This window comes from Penicillium roqueforti, assembly GCF_015533775.1.
Source record: "Penicillium roqueforti strain LCP96 04111 chromosome Unknown scaffold_09, whole genome shotgun sequence".
Classification (NCBI taxonomy): domain Eukaryota; kingdom Fungi; phylum Ascomycota; class Eurotiomycetes; order Eurotiales; family Aspergillaceae; genus Penicillium; species Penicillium roqueforti.
This window is the reverse complement of record NW_024067573.1, coordinates 327,299-343,907: the sequence shown is the minus strand read 5'-3', so window position 1 is coordinate 343,907 and position 16,609 is coordinate 327,299. Positions and strand designations below refer to the sequence as shown.

General features: G+C 49.3%; 7 protein-coding genes across 7 annotated transcripts; 4 read left to right on the top strand and 3 right to left on the bottom strand.

Moving 5' to 3' along the window:
• Nucleotides 1-169: 169 nt before the first annotated feature.
• Nucleotides 170-3,979, top strand: LCP9604111_4473 (non-ribosomal peptide synthetase; the record flags this gene model as incomplete). Its single annotated transcript, XM_039072176.1, has 2 exons — nt 170-2,466; nt 3,427-3,979. 2 exons carry the CDS (start codon nt 170-172, stop codon nt 3,977-3,979), a joined length of 2,850 nt encoding a protein of 949 aa, XP_038929515.1.
• A 576-nt stretch (nt 3,980-4,555) lies between these two features.
• LCP9604111_4472 (uncharacterized protein) lies at nt 4,556-5,722 on the bottom strand (the record flags this gene model as incomplete). The annotated part of the gene is made up of 1 exon (XM_039072175.1): nt 4,556-5,722. One exon carries the CDS (start codon nt 5,720-5,722, stop codon nt 4,556-4,558), a length of 1,167 nt encoding a protein of 388 aa, XP_038929514.1.
• Nucleotides 5,723-6,081: 359 nt separating this feature from the next.
• On the top strand, nt 6,082-7,494 carry LCP9604111_4471 (uncharacterized protein; the record flags this gene model as incomplete). Its single annotated transcript, XM_039072174.1, has 1 exon — nt 6,082-7,494. The coding sequence occupies one exon, from the start codon at nt 6,082-6,084 to the stop codon at nt 7,492-7,494; it is 1,413 nt and encodes a 470-aa protein (XP_038929513.1).
• Nucleotides 7,495-8,005: 511 nt separating this feature from the next.
• On the top strand, nt 8,006-9,250 carry LCP9604111_4470 (acyl-CoA dehydrogenase family protein; the record flags this gene model as incomplete). The annotated part of the gene is made up of 2 exons (XM_039072173.1): nt 8,006-8,201; nt 8,253-9,250. 2 exons carry the CDS (start codon nt 8,006-8,008, stop codon nt 9,248-9,250), a joined length of 1,194 nt encoding a protein of 397 aa, XP_038929512.1.
• A 448-nt stretch (nt 9,251-9,698) lies between these two features.
• Nucleotides 9,699-11,632, top strand: ilv3 (dihydroxy-acid dehydratase ILV3; the record flags this gene model as incomplete). Its single annotated transcript, XM_039072171.1, has 3 exons — nt 9,699-9,763; nt 9,821-11,211; nt 11,265-11,632. The coding sequence occupies 3 exons, from the start codon at nt 9,699-9,701 to the stop codon at nt 11,630-11,632; spliced, it is 1,824 nt and encodes a 607-aa protein (XP_038929511.1).
• A 1,792-nt stretch (nt 11,633-13,424) lies between these two features.
• LCP9604111_4468 (uncharacterized protein) lies at nt 13,425-14,987 on the bottom strand (the record flags this gene model as incomplete). Its single annotated transcript, XM_039072170.1, has 1 exon — nt 13,425-14,987. One exon carries the CDS (start codon nt 14,985-14,987, stop codon nt 13,425-13,427), a length of 1,563 nt encoding a protein of 520 aa, XP_038929510.1.
• Nucleotides 14,988-15,517: 530 nt separating this feature from the next.
• On the bottom strand, nt 15,518-16,117 carry LCP9604111_4467 (uncharacterized protein; the record flags this gene model as incomplete). The annotated part of the gene is made up of 1 exon (XM_039072169.1): nt 15,518-16,117. One exon carries the CDS (start codon nt 16,115-16,117, stop codon nt 15,518-15,520), a length of 600 nt encoding a protein of 199 aa, XP_038929509.1.
• Nucleotides 16,118-16,609: the final 492 nt, after the last annotated feature.

Sequence of the window (16,609 nt, the reverse complement as noted above, 5' to 3'; positions counted from 1 at the left end):
CCCACTTCGTTCAACAAAGGGAGTAGTGCCAAGAGAGCATGTTCACAATGAGACATCTCCTGCATGCCTCGTCCCTGTCCAGGCCGTACATTTAGGCCAGAGTTTCCCTAATACTAGAATGTAATGATTTGTTTCTCCACACTTGCTACAGTTCATCTTCATCTTCATCATGGCTCCTGTCCTGTTTGAACCCACAATTGTTTCCCAGCTCAGTACTGCTCCATTGAAGGTAGCAGTCAATGATGTTTCTACCGATAGGGTCAACCTCACCCTAAAGGTACGTCCTTGGCGACTCCTGCACCTCGCCGATGCCCTCAACCTCCCTCCCCTAGCCGCCCAGGAAGAACATCCGGATATTCATATCCAGCGACTACTCCAATTGGCCTGGATCACTACAATCAGAGCATTTTGCTGCTCGACAACCCTATACATTGGTCAGGACTATCCAAAGGGTCAATGCTACATAGGCGAGGCGGCTCATGGCTACTCGAAGCCGACCGTCCAGATCCACGTAGATCCTCATGATACCGTGGGAGATCTGTTTCGCGAGAGTATTGAAGCATTAGTCCCATTATCCCATATGGGGGTCACGGAGGAAGTCCATACAGACCAAGTCGGCGAGAATTCCGGCTTCAATGTGACAATATTCTACCAGAAGCAACCGGCGGAGCGCACCCTGTCTAATCAATGCGTGGACGGATTCCAGGTCTGTTGCGGCGCACCGGCGAGAGAGTCAACGGAGGTAGACTCGTTCCCCGGTCTCCAGCTTTCCATACACCATACCTCCGACGATATGTTACATGCCCGATTGGATGTTGGAAACACTGATATTGGACTGCCAATGGCTACAAGCCTCTTGCACAGCTTCAACCGGGCTCTCTCGTCAATTGATGGCTCTTCTACACAAACCATCGGTAGCCTTGAATTATGCTCGCCCCAAGATCGTGAACAGATTACCCTATTCACTGGAGCTATCGGCCCTACGCATGATTCCCTCCTACATGATCTTTGTTTACAGCACGCCAAGACAACCCCTGATGCTCCCGCAGTTCGCTCCTGGGATGGGGATCTGACATATCGCCGACTTGAGGAATTAACTTCTCGGTTAGCACATTGGCTAGTGGGACAAGGCGTTGGACCAAATATCTATGTCGCTTGTGCCTTCTACAAATCCACCTGGGCCATTGTGGCTAGACTGGCTGTTCTCATGGCTGGTGGTGCGTACATCTGCGTTGATGGCAGTGACCCACCACCATACCTTTCCTCTGTTCTCGAGCGCACCCAGATAAAGATCATGCTCACCTCAGAAGGATATAAAGGAAGATTTGGCGACCGGATTGAAACCCTCTTCGAGGTCAGCGATGCTTCCGTTTCCAGTTTGCCACTGGTGACATCAGTCCCTTGTTCGACCGTCACGCCCACCGACCCTTGCGTTGTACTCTTCACATCTGGCAGCACAGGAAGCCCGAAGGGAATCATTCAGGAGCACCGTAGCTACGCTTCGGCATTGACGGATTACATCCGAGTCATGGATATGGGACCACATAGCCGGATGTTCCAATTCGATTCATACACGTTCGATATCAGCAACAACGACTTTTTGGCGCCTCTCATTGCCGGCGGATGCTGCTGTGTTCCTACTAAATCTCTGACGATGGAATCCCTCATGAATGACATGAACGACCTGGAGGGGAACATAATGTTCATAACACCCTCAGTTGCCATCGATATGGAACCAGACCGCGTCCCCACCCTGGAGATGATGTGTATTGGTGGTGAGCCAGTGTCAGACGCGGTACTGGCAAAATGGCTGGGCCGCGTACAGGTAGTGAATCAATACGGTATGGGTGAGGTAGCCTCCCTCTGCGCCTATAACCGCAATCTTCAGATGGGTCGTGGGTCAGTAGTCGGTCGCCCTGCTACCGGTACAATTTGGATCGTCAATCCCGATAATCCTGACCAGCTGATGCCCGTCGGAGCCGTGGGCGAGCTCCTCATCGAGGGTCCTCATCTCTCTAGGGGATATCTAGACCACGTGTCTGGAAAATCGGAGAACTTCCTCTCCACGCCTCCCGTCTGGATGGCCCGGCTCCACCCCGAAAGGCCAAGCCACCGCCTATATCGCTCTGGGGATCTAGGGCGGTACAACCATGATGGGACGATCGAGCTAATGGGCCGGAAAGATAGTATGCTCAAACTCGACGGAGCGCGGGTCGAAGCTGGCCAAGTGGAGTACGTCCTCCGGCGGAACTTATCCACCGGTGATTTTGCTGTCGTCGACGTTCTTGGAGCTATTGACGGCCAGGGCGATCCCATTCTTGCCGTATTCTTATACTTGACAAATAACCCCATGAACATGGAAAGCGGTCCAGTTGAAGAGATGGAGTTCCGTCCGATCAGCGAGAGACACGCTGTGCATGCGCTCACCCAATCGCTCAGCGACGCGGTCCGCCAGACCTTGCCGAAGTATTATGTTCCTGGGTTGTATATCCTAATTGATAGAGTCCCACGTACTAGATCAAAAAAGACCGATCGGCGGAAGCTTCATATGTTGGGCCAGGCTTATTACATGAAGTACCGGGATGTGCTGGAGGGAATTACTGTTTGGTTGGATTGGATATAGGGCTGCCTGCTTCTACCTGATTCTGCCTGATTAAGGCCGTATAACTCAGGCGTCAATTTATTCTGCCAGACTCCAGTTTTAGTCCAAATTCTGTCTGTCAAATATGCTTTTTTTTTATTGATCCATTTCCCCTTTCCCTTCCATTAGGGCTGTGAGATTCTTCGAGTACACACGATGCAAGCTCCGATCACAGTCCAACAGCCGAAGTTCCTGTTCCACACCGTTCAATCAAAGGCGTCTTTACCTTCGGGATGTGCGATCTGCGATAAAGAACAGGACCTGAAAATCTGCACTGCCTGTAGGGTGCTATCTTATTGCAGTAAAGATCACCAGATCGAACATCGAAAAGACCACAAAGAGTTCTGTAACTATGTTCGACAGACTCAAGCGACAGTAAAAGCCATCGAGGCTCGGCTGGGACCTCACCCTCACGATTCCTCGCTCCCCAATGTGCCCCTCCTGTTGACGGATAGCTAATTCGCACCTGATAAGAACAAATACTTCATGGCAATTTATAATCTGCAGGAGTGCATGGAGTATGCTTACACGAAGAGTTCTATCAGAGCATCGGTTGCATTGTGAAAGCTGACGCTGCTCTACTATCCCGATAAATACTACGCGGCTGGTACGGTTTCAGCTCTCTGGATTCGTCTCGATGAGGATGAGGAGGTTTATGGATTCATCAAGTCCTGGTATCTCTGGGAGGAATCTGAAGACCACCCTCCTGGGCAAATAGCACCAACACCTATTGAGAACCCCGATATTCTTGAGGATGTTGATTACTTTCTGGACATAGAGACTAGGTTTATGGATTTCACAGACACCATCACTTTCCTTCTCTCTTTGACTCTGTTGAAAATCAAGATTCTGCTCGATCTCAAGGATCTACATCAAGCCCGACAAGCTGTTGGGCCGAAGGTCCCCCAGGAGGTACTGGACCAAATCCTAGCAAATATCCCCCGAAGCTCGGCAATCAAGGCCAATCGTCGTATTATGAGCAGCCCCGATCTTTCTGCCGAAATCGCAAGACTGGATGCCCAAGTCGACGCCCTATACAAAAAGATTCATCAGACGAATTTCTTCTGGTGGCGAACTTTGGTTGATAGACCAGAGGATGCCATTGAGGCTGTCGTGAACAGATCGCACAATGGTGCTAGGCCGGAATTCGGGAGTCCACTCGAGGCCGCCATCTGGATCACACAGCGAGGCCAACGTTTTTGCTGGGTTGAAACACCAGGAGTCTTGGATTTCCTGAGGGAGAAAAACTCGGAAAATCCTCTCCCCAGGTTGAGCGAGGTTCATCGGATCTACGGAAGACGTGCAGATCAGTTGGTTGTGGCTTTGTATAACCTCTAGTAGTTCCAGTTCTACCGCAAAAGTCTCCGTCACAGTTAGCCCTACATGCGCGTTTTCCTAGGTATCTTTTTCTTTTTTACCAAGTTTGCAACCGCGTTTGCTAACCTGACCAATGCTTTTTCAAAATCAAGCATGGTTCCAAGAACCCCTCTGAGGCATATTCGTTCTAAATACTAAAATTGATAGTTTATTAGCTAGTTTAAATAAGGGTGTCGAATCTATTAAAACCTATGGATTCGAATTGGTACTATAAAGAGTTAAGTGGGCGCTTATCTCATTTGACGGAGACTTTTGCGGAGTGACTGTACATAGAGTTACCACTTGTAAGCGATTCAAATTCACTATTGGTATATAGTATATGGCCTGTAACTTGATACAATGTTCAACATGACTACTCCGTACTCAACTAATCTAAAATACTACCTGGCAATAAGAGGATTATGCCCGGTGGTATACTTAGTCCCCCGTAAGCTATATCTTACTATAGGGACACCATAGTAAATTACGACAGGAAAGTCAAGATGAAGCAGAAGTATGTTGAGTAAGAAGTGTGTGTTGTCATAAAAAAAATGGTTTTCAATCAAGTGCTTGCACAACCTGCGCCCAATCCCCAAATCCATAAGCGCCCGGCACGCTTTCACCATCGAATAAACTGGCCATAATCACTCGATCAGACTGCTCGCCTTGCCACGGTTCTCTACCATGTTGTGCAATGACGTTATCATAAACCAAAACATCACCTTTCTGCCAGCGATGGAGAACCCGAATCTCATCCGTGATCTTCGCCAGGTGTGCAAGATATTTTTCAGGAATAGGTGTCCCATCTCCAAAGAGCTGCTGTGTGACGTTTTTTCGCGCCTCGGCATCGAACTGTGTACGTTTCCAATATGCTGCCAACCCGGTAAAGAGAGTTGGTAGGTTTGTACCGGGCTGTGTTCGGATGACAGGTAGCCGATGCGTCAAGATAAGACCGTCATCAGTCCAGTCCCACGTAGTATGCTGCCCTCTGCCATAGCGCGCGATCTGAGCCTCGATTTTGCGTCGTTTTGTCTCTTCGTCGTCATGATCTTGGACTTCCTTGCCAAAGGCCTGCTTCAGTGTGGATCCACCTTCGTACTGCTTCTCCACTCGGTATGTCACTTTACTTAGAATTCCTTTTTCCGCCAGTTCAGCGATGAATTCGGGGATCTCTTGCTGTGCGCGATTGAATAATTCCAACGAAGAAGATATCGGTGATTCCCCGCCTTTCGACGGCTCATGATGTCCGTAGAAAAAGATATACTCGGGCGCATGTGGGACTTGCGGCGACTCGTTATGGTTGTATATCAGGACCTCCTTGGGCGCTTCATTGGCAGGCGCAACATTTGGCGCAAGAACTGGTCTGTCGACTACAATACCAATAATCTCATGGGGTTTATAGCCGAAGGCGTGCGCGAATTTGCTGAAGTCTTCTGCGTTGTGGATTGGTAGATTGCGAAACAGCAGCGTGCCATGTCTTGCGAGCTTCTTGGTCAATATGCCGTCTTTTTCTTGGAGAGTCTTGACTGTCTCTATCAAATCGTCGAGAGTTGCCTTGGCGTCGGACTTGGCAGGTCGCAGCGCAAGCGGGATAACTGTGTTCTTGGGATGTGGTTGTCCGAGGATACGTTGGTTGGAAGCTGGGAGGTCGAAGGACTCGAATGTGACGATAGAGTCCTCCAACTGAAGTTTCTCAATCTGCAGTTCTTCTGTAGTTGTGGCCATTTTTTTTTGCAAAAGTAAAAAATAATATCGTAGATTGAGCTACCCAGCCAAGCGCATGCCATGCATTTGTAGTCGAGAGCCCGACCCCTCACAACTGCCAAGATAGCGGAATATTATGGGGTAGCCTTGACATGATTCGTGATAGAAGACACCTTTCAAGCTCTTATGTCCTCATCGTCAATTGCCGAGCGGGATTGTGGTTATGCCATGCGCCTATAAATTTGCGTGCTTGTCTAGGCATCGTGCCAATAAACGGGCTATACAATGAGTGTATCATATAAAATGGACTTACTAGGCCCTGTGTATGACAGGGATCATATTTGCAGTGATTTACTCGGCTGCAATTCCAGGCTGTAATCATGTCTGCATCAGTACATTCCGAAGACAAAGCCAATGTGTCAACGACCGTGGAAAGTCAAGATGAACACCCACCACCTCGTCCCAAGTTCTTTTACAGTACACTTTTTCAAATCCTGGTCGTAGGATTATGTGCATTCTGCGCGCCAGGTATATGGACTGCAATGAATGGTTTGGGCGTGGGCGGATCCCAGAGCCCAGACCTGGTCAACGCGGCCAACGCCTTACTATTCGCCTTCATGACATTGACCTGTTTCGCCGGTCCATTCATCACAAACGCTATCGGCTTTCGCTGGACCCTGACTCTGGGGTCACTTGGATATCCATTGTACGCAGCGGGATTGTATTTGAACAATCGCACTGGTGCAACATGGCTTGTGTATCTCGGCTGTGTCACTTGCGGCATCAGCGCGGGTTTCTTTTGGAGCGTTGAGGGTGCTGTCGCCACAGGATACCCTGAGCATCACAAACGTGGTCGCTACATTGCAACGTGGTTCACGTTCCGCAATTTCGGCAACATCATTGGTGGTGCGGTCTCTTTAGGCATAAACCACACCGTCGATAAACGCGGCCAGGTTGGGTACCAGACGTATCTCGCTTTTATCGCCATCCAGTGTCTTGGACTGGTCATTGGCCCTCTCTTGTCAAATCCCGAGAAAGTGCAAAGAGATGATGGAACGCGTATCGAGGCCCCCCGCGGCATCCACTGGCGTGAAGAGCTCAGTGCGATGTGGCGGCTGGCAAGGAGTAAGTCGATCTTGCTCCTTGTCCCATTATTCTGGTATTTTGGTTGGATCCAAGCATACCCTGGCACATATCTCGCGACCTATTTCACAGTCCGCGCGCGTGCGCTCGGAGGCTTCATGTCGGCGGTTGTGGGAACGATGGCGACTTGGTTAGGTGGCTCATTGGTGGACCTGCCTTGGATGAAAAATCGGAAGCATAGAGCGATTGTCACGTTCATCGTTATTGCACTCATGAACACTGCGACATGGATCTGGGCGGTCATTATCCAGAACGAGTACCGACACACCCACCCCGTGTTGGACTGGAGTGATCAACGCACCTTCGGTCGTGGGTTTGGCCTGTATCTGTTTGAGCGCATCAGTCTTGGCTTGGTTGAGAATTATATTTACTGGTGTATCGGAAATTTGTCGGACTCACCAGGTGATCAAATTCGATACAGCTCATTGCTTCGGGGGATCGAAACTGCTGCCGTTGCAGTCGGATTTGGCGTGCAGGCTGTACCAACAGCGTTGATCGCAACGGCGAGTATCAACCTCGGTCTGTGGTTCATAGCTTTACCGTTCAGTTATTATGCTACTCTTCAAGTCGTTCGAAAGTTCGAATTGTTGAAAGAGCAGAGTCCGGATGCAAGCGATAGAGTGGCTGAACAGGACGTGGCTGAACGATGAATGCTACTGTGCTTAACTTCTTTCAAGGCACGAATATATATAAGTTCTGAAGATTTCATCGTATTCTCAAGTGTTGTTGAGGATATTCACTTCTCCTTGAGCATTTCGCTAATCGTGTACGGAGTAGCTTTCGCAGATGAGACTTCAGTCCAGCCTGTCGCCCAATGGTAGTTTCGCTGGTCTTCTATGCAGCTGTCTTTTCGAGTAATTCGGCTCGGCTACTTGAATTTTGGCCATGTTTGATAGCAACATGTCAATAGGACACGAATATGTGCAAAAGAAACCCCGTCGACTTGATTCGAAGCCGAGAACGCCAAGACTGCTAGTCGGTTATATGCGAACGGGGTATGTTTTGAGCCGAGAAGCTCCTCCCAAGGTTCAACGTAAAATGTATCTACAATTTCAACGCGCGCTACGGTCGCAAGTGCCTGCACTTTTGCGAGGACTATGTCGAATAGGCAAATACCCCCAAGGTCGCGCGGCATTTTCCACTTCAGGGCGGCGCGACATTATGGGGATGACTGGCTTTACGGAAGAGCAGCTTACAGTCCGCGAAGCGATCTCCCATATTTGTTCCAAATTCCCAAATACATATTGGCAGGAGCGTGATCAACAAGAGAAAGATCCAAAGGAATTCCATGCAGCATTGGCTAAAGATGGATGGCTTGGCATTGCTTTGCCCGAATCCCTCGGAGGCGCTGGTCTAGGTACAGTTGCACAGATTTCTTATTCTCATCCATATTTCTGACCTTGTTCAGGTATCTCCGAGGCCACAATGATGATGCAGACTATCACACAGTCTGGCGCAGGTATGGCTGGTGCTCAGGCCATTCACGCCAACGTCTATGCGACACAGCCATTGGCCAAGTTTGGCACCAAGGAACAACTAGAGACAACCATCCCGAATATTATCAACGGCACATGGCGCACATGCTTTGGTGTCACCGAGCCAAACACTGGCCTTGAGACCCTCAAACTCACAACCTTGGCTAGCAAAACCGCTGACGGATATTCGGTCACCGGCCAGAAGATCTGGATTACCTGTGCGCAAGTGGCTTCAAAGATGATCCTTCTCGCCCGAACTACACCTCTCGAAGAAGTTAAGAAGACCAGCGAGGGTCTCTCCTTATTTTGTATCGATCTAGACCGTGATAGCCCTGGCTTGGATCTGCGCAAGATCAAGAAGATGGGTGGACGCGCTGTGGATGCCAACGAGGTCTTCTTTGATAATTATAAGATTCCTGCAAATACATTAATTGGCGAGGAGAACCAAGGCTTCAAGATTATCCTCCACGGCATGAATGCAGAGAGATGTCTTTTGGCCGGTGAAGCACTTGGTCTTGGATATGCCGCCCTTGAAAAAGCCTCGGAGTACGCTAAGGACCGTGTTGTCTTTGGACGGCCAATTGGTCAGAACCAGGGTGTGGCGCATCCATTGGCTGATGCTTTCATGAAACTGGAGGCGGCAAAGCTGGCTACCTACCACGCAGCACGTCTCTATGATACCAACGATGGATCAGTGCCTTTCCATGAAATTGGTGTCGCGTGTAACAGTGCCAAGTATTTGGCTGCAGAGGCTGCTTTCACGGCGTGTGAGCGGGCAGTTCTGGCGCATGGTGGTATGGGATATGCGGTTGAGTACGATGTCGAACGATATATGCGCGATTGTTTCGTGCCTCGTATCGCACCTGTGAGTCGGGAGATGATCTTGAATTATGTGAGCGAGAAGGTACTCGGTTTACCTAGAAGCTACTAGGCACTCTTCGCGCAGTAAATGAGAATAGAATCTGGACATATCTTGTCGTTTATTGATGAGGTTTTCTATCTGATAGTAGTACTCTCGGAGTCACCACACCGTCGACGCCGCCCATGTGTCTTAAACCTCCGTCTTCTCTCCTCTCTCCATTTTCTTCCCTTCCCATTCCTGTCGCTTCTTTTCTAATTATATTGTTCTTTCATTCCCTCGTTCATTAATATAGCGAATAAATATCAATTGATGTGCGCATTCCCCTAGTAACGGGCTGACAACGACGCGTATCCAATTGGCGGGGAGGGTTCGCCTCTCTCCGATTTGATTGTCGAACCGATTGACCGACCCACTCCCTTGAGCTTCCGCTTTTTATTTCTTGTCCCCCTCTCTTCTTCAGACTTCCGATTGTATCGCTCTATCTGGTGGTTTTTGGATACTCTCATCCATCCTCGTCATGCTTCCTCAGACTCGGGCCCGTGTGCCCGCCGCTCTTCGGAGCCTGTCCAGGTCTAACCCTGTGTAAGTTGGTTCAATTGTGTCGCGTCAATTCGGTTACTGACTTCTTCTTCTTCTTAGTCGGTCTCTCTCAACCACTCTCCCTCGTTTCCAGAATGATAAACCCCTCAACAAGGTCTCTAGCACCATCACCCAACCCAAGGCACAGGGTGCTTCCCAGGCAATGCTGTACGCAGTCGGGTTGAAGGAGGAGGACATGAACAAGGCCCAGGTCGGAATTTCGTCAGTGTGGTTCAACGGCAACCCTTGCAACATGCATTTGCTCGATCTGAGCAACAAGGTTCGCCAGGGTGTCCAGGATCAGGACTTGATTGGTTTCCAATTCAACACTGTCGGTGTCAGTGATGCAATCAGTATGGGTACCTCTGGAATGCGTTACTCTTTGCAGAGTCGTGACCTTATTGCCGATTCCGTTGAGACCGTGATGGGTGGACAGTGGTACGATGCCAATATCAGTATTCCCGGATGTGACAAGAACATGCCCGGTGTTCTAATGGCTATGGGCCGTATCAACCGCCCCAGTTTGATGGTTTACGGTGGAACCATCAAGCCCGGCTGCGCTGCTACCCAGAACAACGCCGATATCGATATTGTGTCTGCTTTCCAAGCCTACGGTCAGTTCCTTACCAAGGAGATCACCGAGCCCCAGCGCTTTGACGTCATCCGCCACGCCTGCCCCGGCGAGGGAGCTTGTGGTGGTATGTACACTGCCAACACCATGGCTTCCGCTATTGAGACCATGGGTATGACCCTTCCTGGTTCATCCTCCAACCCGGCCAACTCCCAGGCCAAGTATCTTGAGTGTCTCGCCGCTGGTGGTGCCATCAAGAAGCTGCTCGCCGAGGACATTCGCCCTCGCGATATTCTTACCCGTCAGGCCTTTGAGAACGCCATGGTTGTTGTCAATATCACGGGTGGATCTACCAACGCTGTGCTGCACTTGATTGCCATTGCTGACTCGGTCGGCATCAAGCTCACCATTGATGACTTCCAGACTGTGTCCGACCGCATTCCCTTCCTGGCTGATCTCAAGCCCTCTGGCAAGTACGTCATGGCCGATCTCTTCGCCGTTGGTGGTACCCCAGCACTCCTGAAGCTGCTCCTCAAGGAGGGTCTTATTGATGGCTCTGGTATGACCGTTACTGGTGAGACCATGGCCCAGAACCTGGAGAAGCTCCCTGGCTTCCCCGAGGACCAGAAGATCATCCGCCCGTTCTCCAACCCTATCAAGAAGACCGGTCACATTCAGATTCTCCGTGGCTCTCTCGCCCCCGGTGGTAGTGTCGGCAAGATCACCGGCAAGGAGGGCATGTCCTTCACAGGAAAGGCCCGGGTGTTCGATAGTGAAGATGACTTCATCGCCGCTCTGGAGCGTGGGGAAATCAAGAAGGAGGAGAAGACCGTTGTTGTCATTCGCTACTGCGGTCCTAAGGGTGGCCCTGGAATGCCTGGTATGTGCAACAAATCTACCTGATCTCCGACTATAATGCTAACATTCTTATAGAAATGCTCAAGCCCTCTAGTGCCCTCATGGGCTATGGTCTTGGAAACTCCTGTGCTCTCATCACTGACGGTCGTTTCTCCGGTGGTTCTCACGGTTTCTTGATCGGTCACATTGTCCCCGAGGCTGCCGTCGGTGGTCCCATCGGTCTTGTAAATGATGGTGACATCATCACCATCGATGCCAACAAGCGCCTTCTTGATGTTGAACTCTCCGATGCTGAGTTTGCTGACCGCAAAGAGAAGTGGGAAGCCCGCAAGGCTGCTGGAAACCTCCCTGAGACCGGTCTTACCATGCGTGGTACTCTGGGTAAATATGCCAGAAACGTCCAGGACGCCAGCCTGGGCTGTATCACTGATGCTGTAGAGTAAAATATTTCCTTTGGCTTTCTTTTTTTTTTGGTCTCGGACCCTATCTGAAACACAAAAGCGATTCCCCGTTACGGAGCCTGTTTTATATATGATATCATTTTGAATAGTACTTTCTTTCTTGTTCAATTCGATTCCCTTCGGCGATTCATGTGTTGGACACTTGTTTTCTATCTACACCCTGGTATACTCCTGCACATCATCCTCCGTCACACAATTCCAACCTATTAGGTGTTGTGAGCAGCCGCGCGCCAATCTGTGATTGAACCCGACCAATCGAAGAGCCAAACATCAACCCTCAGCTATTAGGTCCGACTCCAAATTACTTCACTGCATGTAGGTAGGTTTCTCTTGTTGGCCTTTTTCTGGTACATTGGGCACCGAAAGGTAAATGATAATGTCTATCACATCATATTTCCTTGGCGAGTACGGACCTAATGGTCGCAACCTTCCAGTCAATAACCCGAAAGTATCAAAGCACCATGTTGGTCCGGCTCCCATCTGGTTACTCTTCAAAATGACAGACAGCGACGATGTCCCTGTCAAGTCTTCAATTTCTCTTTGCAAGCTCTTAGTCACCACTGTGCGCCTTCGGGCTGCCCTATCATTCCACTCCCAACAATTCACCTATCATTTTCATTGATCCCCCCCACGACCCTCTTTTCTTTGGCACATTTGGCCGCCTTCGAAAGTTGTTTGTAGGATCCGGCGTCCACGCAACCGATCGTGACATCGACATCGACATCGGAACCGGTCTTTCTGGGCCATAGCATCGTGAACCCATGAGTATCATCGCCGCGGCCTCGCATTATGGAATGCTATCAAAAGTCAGCAGTCCGCCTTGCTTGACACTTTCCTCCCAAGATAACTTACTGTAAGGTCTTTCAACGACTGGATGCAATGCCTGATTTGTGCTTTGATTGCCTTGATGGAGACCCTGGGGGGATCATTTCCAGTTGACCTGCTCATCTTTGATATTATGAACTCCTGGACACTCGTGAACTTGAGAGAATCCTGCAAAAAGCGCCGACGGATCCAAGAACGCGAGATTGACGGATCGACCCTAGGCCAAAATCAACAACATAACGGATCCTCCTTTGCTTTAAATAGACAGTGTGGAATAAACAAAGAGCCAAATAGACACAACAGTGTATCTGGAGTTGATATGCTTCTATTTCGGCTCAGAAAACTTGAAATCTGATATTCATATAATCATTGGAGTGAGCTTAAAATAGAAAAACCTCAAGAATTGATTGGTATTCTGCATCCCAAGGACGGTTTAGGTCTTGATACGGGAGCTTTGGACATCTATTATATCTTAAGACAGCATAATATATTCCAACAATTTAAAAAAACGAGCCAGTCAATGCTGCAGGCTGATAATATTACCTTCTAATTCTCGAATAAGGCTCGAGCGTGGAGTCCGGTGGATGAATCAGGTGTCCTTCGTTCGGAATATCAATGTATGAGATGGTACACTAGACCCTGGGTAAGCCCGGTGGTAGTGAGCTATTATTCTCTAACATCAGTTCTGGTGCTGCGCTTGAAATTACGTAGCCCAGCTATTAACTACAGATATTGGGCACTCATAAAGGTCAACTGTGTGGAGCTCGGCCTGTACCAGGCTCTGCAATATGTTCATAACGCACAGGACATATATGAGATGTAACTTTCCTTCCTCTGAGAGCTTTCACCCGAGTAAGAAAAAACCCACGATTTCATAGCTCAGGTTGATTAATTGTCGAGATGAAGGCACTAACTGCCAGGACGACTGTCACCGTCCTTAGTCGCTTCTTCAATCGAAACCACCAACGTGTGCTTGTCGTCGCTCCTCAATAGCGAGACGATTGATCATTCTCTCTATCCTCTCGAGACCCTGAAGGTCCATCGCAGTGATCCAAGGCTGATGTACCAAGTACCGGATGGCCGTCTGTATCCCAATGACTGCATCCACAGCAGGAGGTACAAGTTGCTCCGGCGGGATGGACACGATGGCGTCATCTAGTTCCTGCAAGGTAGGTTCACCCTCAACGACAAATCCGGCAACGTTTAATCCGCCCTCAAAATCCTCATCCACGGGGTGAATAAAGTTTTCGAGGCTGATAACCGTTCGACCGTCAGGATTGTTTCGCGTGGCGGTCTCATAAAGACTTGTCAAATCGGGTGATTTTGGGGCAGTGATAAACTCAATCTGCGGGTCCATTAGACTGCTCCTCCGGAAGGCCCTGTAAATAATTGCGTTCGCGACATCGTGACGCCAGCTCCGGGTGGCCCAGGATATAGTGTGATAAAGACTCATCATGTGGACCGGGTTTTGGGGCAATTCTCTACCCGCCACAATGTACGCAAGCCATTGCCTGCGATAGTAATGTTTAAGAGTCTGGGAAATTCCCAAGTTGATCGGCTGTTGCTCATCCGAGGTGCGAGTTTGAGTAGGAAACAGTTGAATATGCACATTCGGAGGCGGCGGAGTAGCCTCGACGGCTGCTTGGTGGTCTGGATGATTATCCAGTAGAAGCAAAACTCTGCGCTCTCCTATATTGTCGTAAAAAAAGAGCAGCCATTCTTGCATGATCGACTGCGTTAGCCAAGCCTGTCGATGATATCGCCAATGGCAGTCCATGGCTTTGAGATTCGCCCTTTGAAGTGCCTCTGGCATAGGCGTATGTCCGATGACCCAAAGGGGTAACCGATCTGACCCAGTGCTGTTTGTACAGAGCATAATGCAGATGCGGGAATTTTCCCTGTTTGTTGTCAATTGGTTCTGAGCGGGGGAAGCGCTAAATGGAGGCTTTCGCCAGAAAAGTCCGGTCTCATCCATGTTGTAAATATCATCTTCCGGGAATTCACCACATAGCGTTTTCAGTGCTCTCGTTTCTTTGCGACCATTTTGGGGTGTGGGTGAGGGCACGCCATCTTGGCGATCATGAAGTTGAGCAGCATATCGTTTCTTGAATCTGTTCAACCACCCATTACTAAAGTGAGGAAGTGCCAGGGTCTGGTATTCCGGAATTTGATTCCAGATTTCGCGTGCTTTAGCAATAATAGTATCGGCCGGCGGCATTAGGCCCGCTTCTTGGCTCGCAAGCCACTCACAAAGTGGTGTCTCTAAGAGAGGCCATTGCGGTGCCAATTGACGTCTTAAGGTAGATGCCGGACCAGCATCGAGGTGATCAAACTTTTTAGAGAGGATTGTTGAGATGGTCGATTGGGAGAGGTTCCGTCCATAGGTTCGTTCAAACCAAGCAGAACATTGCGATTGTGATGGACGAGGGTTTTGACTTTGTGCCCAAATACGAAGAGCTTGCTTCTGGGTCCCCGAGATTCCCAAAGCTGAACGTCTTGATGGTGTGGACATGATGGTTTATGAAGGTGCAATCCACTTGGGAGATAAATTTTCGACGCGTGGGAAGTCGGCTAACCAATAATACCGTAATCTCGATCGAACTCGATACGTATGTTACGCGCTCTAAGGCCTTTAACGCGGTCGGAACTGTGTTATGGTCGGTTTTATTACGATTATCGTCTATTTAGCGCATCTCGATATTCCTTCCACTGAACCTATACTACATGGAGACGCAACCCTCACGATCTAACCTTCATATAATGTTCATGCAGAAATCACTCGCCGACCACGTGCAGATGAGTCATGTCGACAAAACACAGACACTAAGTAAACTGTAGATAGGACTCTGGTAAATATCGTTATCCACAAAGACGGTAAATGACGCCTTCAAAAGGAATTATATATTACAAGCAATAAATCACAGGTATTGATATAACATATAAGAAAGGCAGAGACCCATTTGCGCATGAAAGGGAAATAATTGAAGCCAACACCATAACCCTCGCTTATTACAAGACTCCACGAGGCTCGCTTCAACCTGTTCACCACCGATACTCCGGAGTACTGCCTGGTGCCTCCCAGATAATTGGATGGCCCTCTAGCTCTGTGGCCATCGCGCTTGCACGGGCACGCGGAGGAGGCTCACTCCAGCTCCAATGTCCCTGCTGCATAGGTAGGGAACCGGCACCGGAGGTAACTCGTGCCCGAGGTGACAATGTGCACACATTGGGATCAGGACTAGAGACGGCGGTTATATCGACAGGGGCTAGGTTGTTAGTTGGGACACTACTCCCCGCTTCGCTTTTCCCGTTGTTGTATAGCTCGCCGTGGTTGAACAGTGCCCAGCGTGCGGTTCTTTCCGTGCGTCCATCCTCCGAGGATACCCACTGCGAGTATACGCGGTTGCGGCCTAAAACGAAGAACAGTGCCACCAATATGCTCACGAAGACCACACCGGCAACAGAAATACCTGCAATAGCCCCCGTGCTAAGCCCATGCTTACCGCCAGAAGAAGAGCTATTGTCGCTGCTGGAACTGCTACCGTCGCCTTCTGCGGGCATGGACTGGCCTGGCACTAGCATATAAGGGTACGTCAGGGCCATTTCGTGTTGTGTTTCCCATGACTGGGTTGTGTTTCCCATGACTGGGTTGTGTTCTGTAGGTTTGATATAGTCAGCCTGAATCCATGCTCGGAAGAAACCAAGAGTCATACCGCGTTGATCACTCCGACCATTCCATTCTTGATGCATGAATCTATTGCAGTGCAATAGAAAAAAGTGGGCTACATGGAGCCATTGTTAGTCTCCGTCCAAGGTTGTGGGCATATGTTTGGTCTAGATACTGTACCTGAGTATCATTGACTCGTAAGGACCAAGTCGGAGGCTACATTGCATATATTAGCCACACTGCTTTAAACATGCAATTCCAATTTATTATGCTCACTGGCCCAACAAGTTGTCCATCGTTCTCGTTGAAATTTACGAAGGCTCCCGAATAAAAGACATTTCCGCTTGCTGGTACACAAGGAGCGAGATAATCTGCCTTTACGACAGAATGGTTTGTTGGGTAAAATTCAAAGATGACAATGTCATCCACGTTGGCTGTTATGTTGGTTGGAACAAATTGATGTGGAT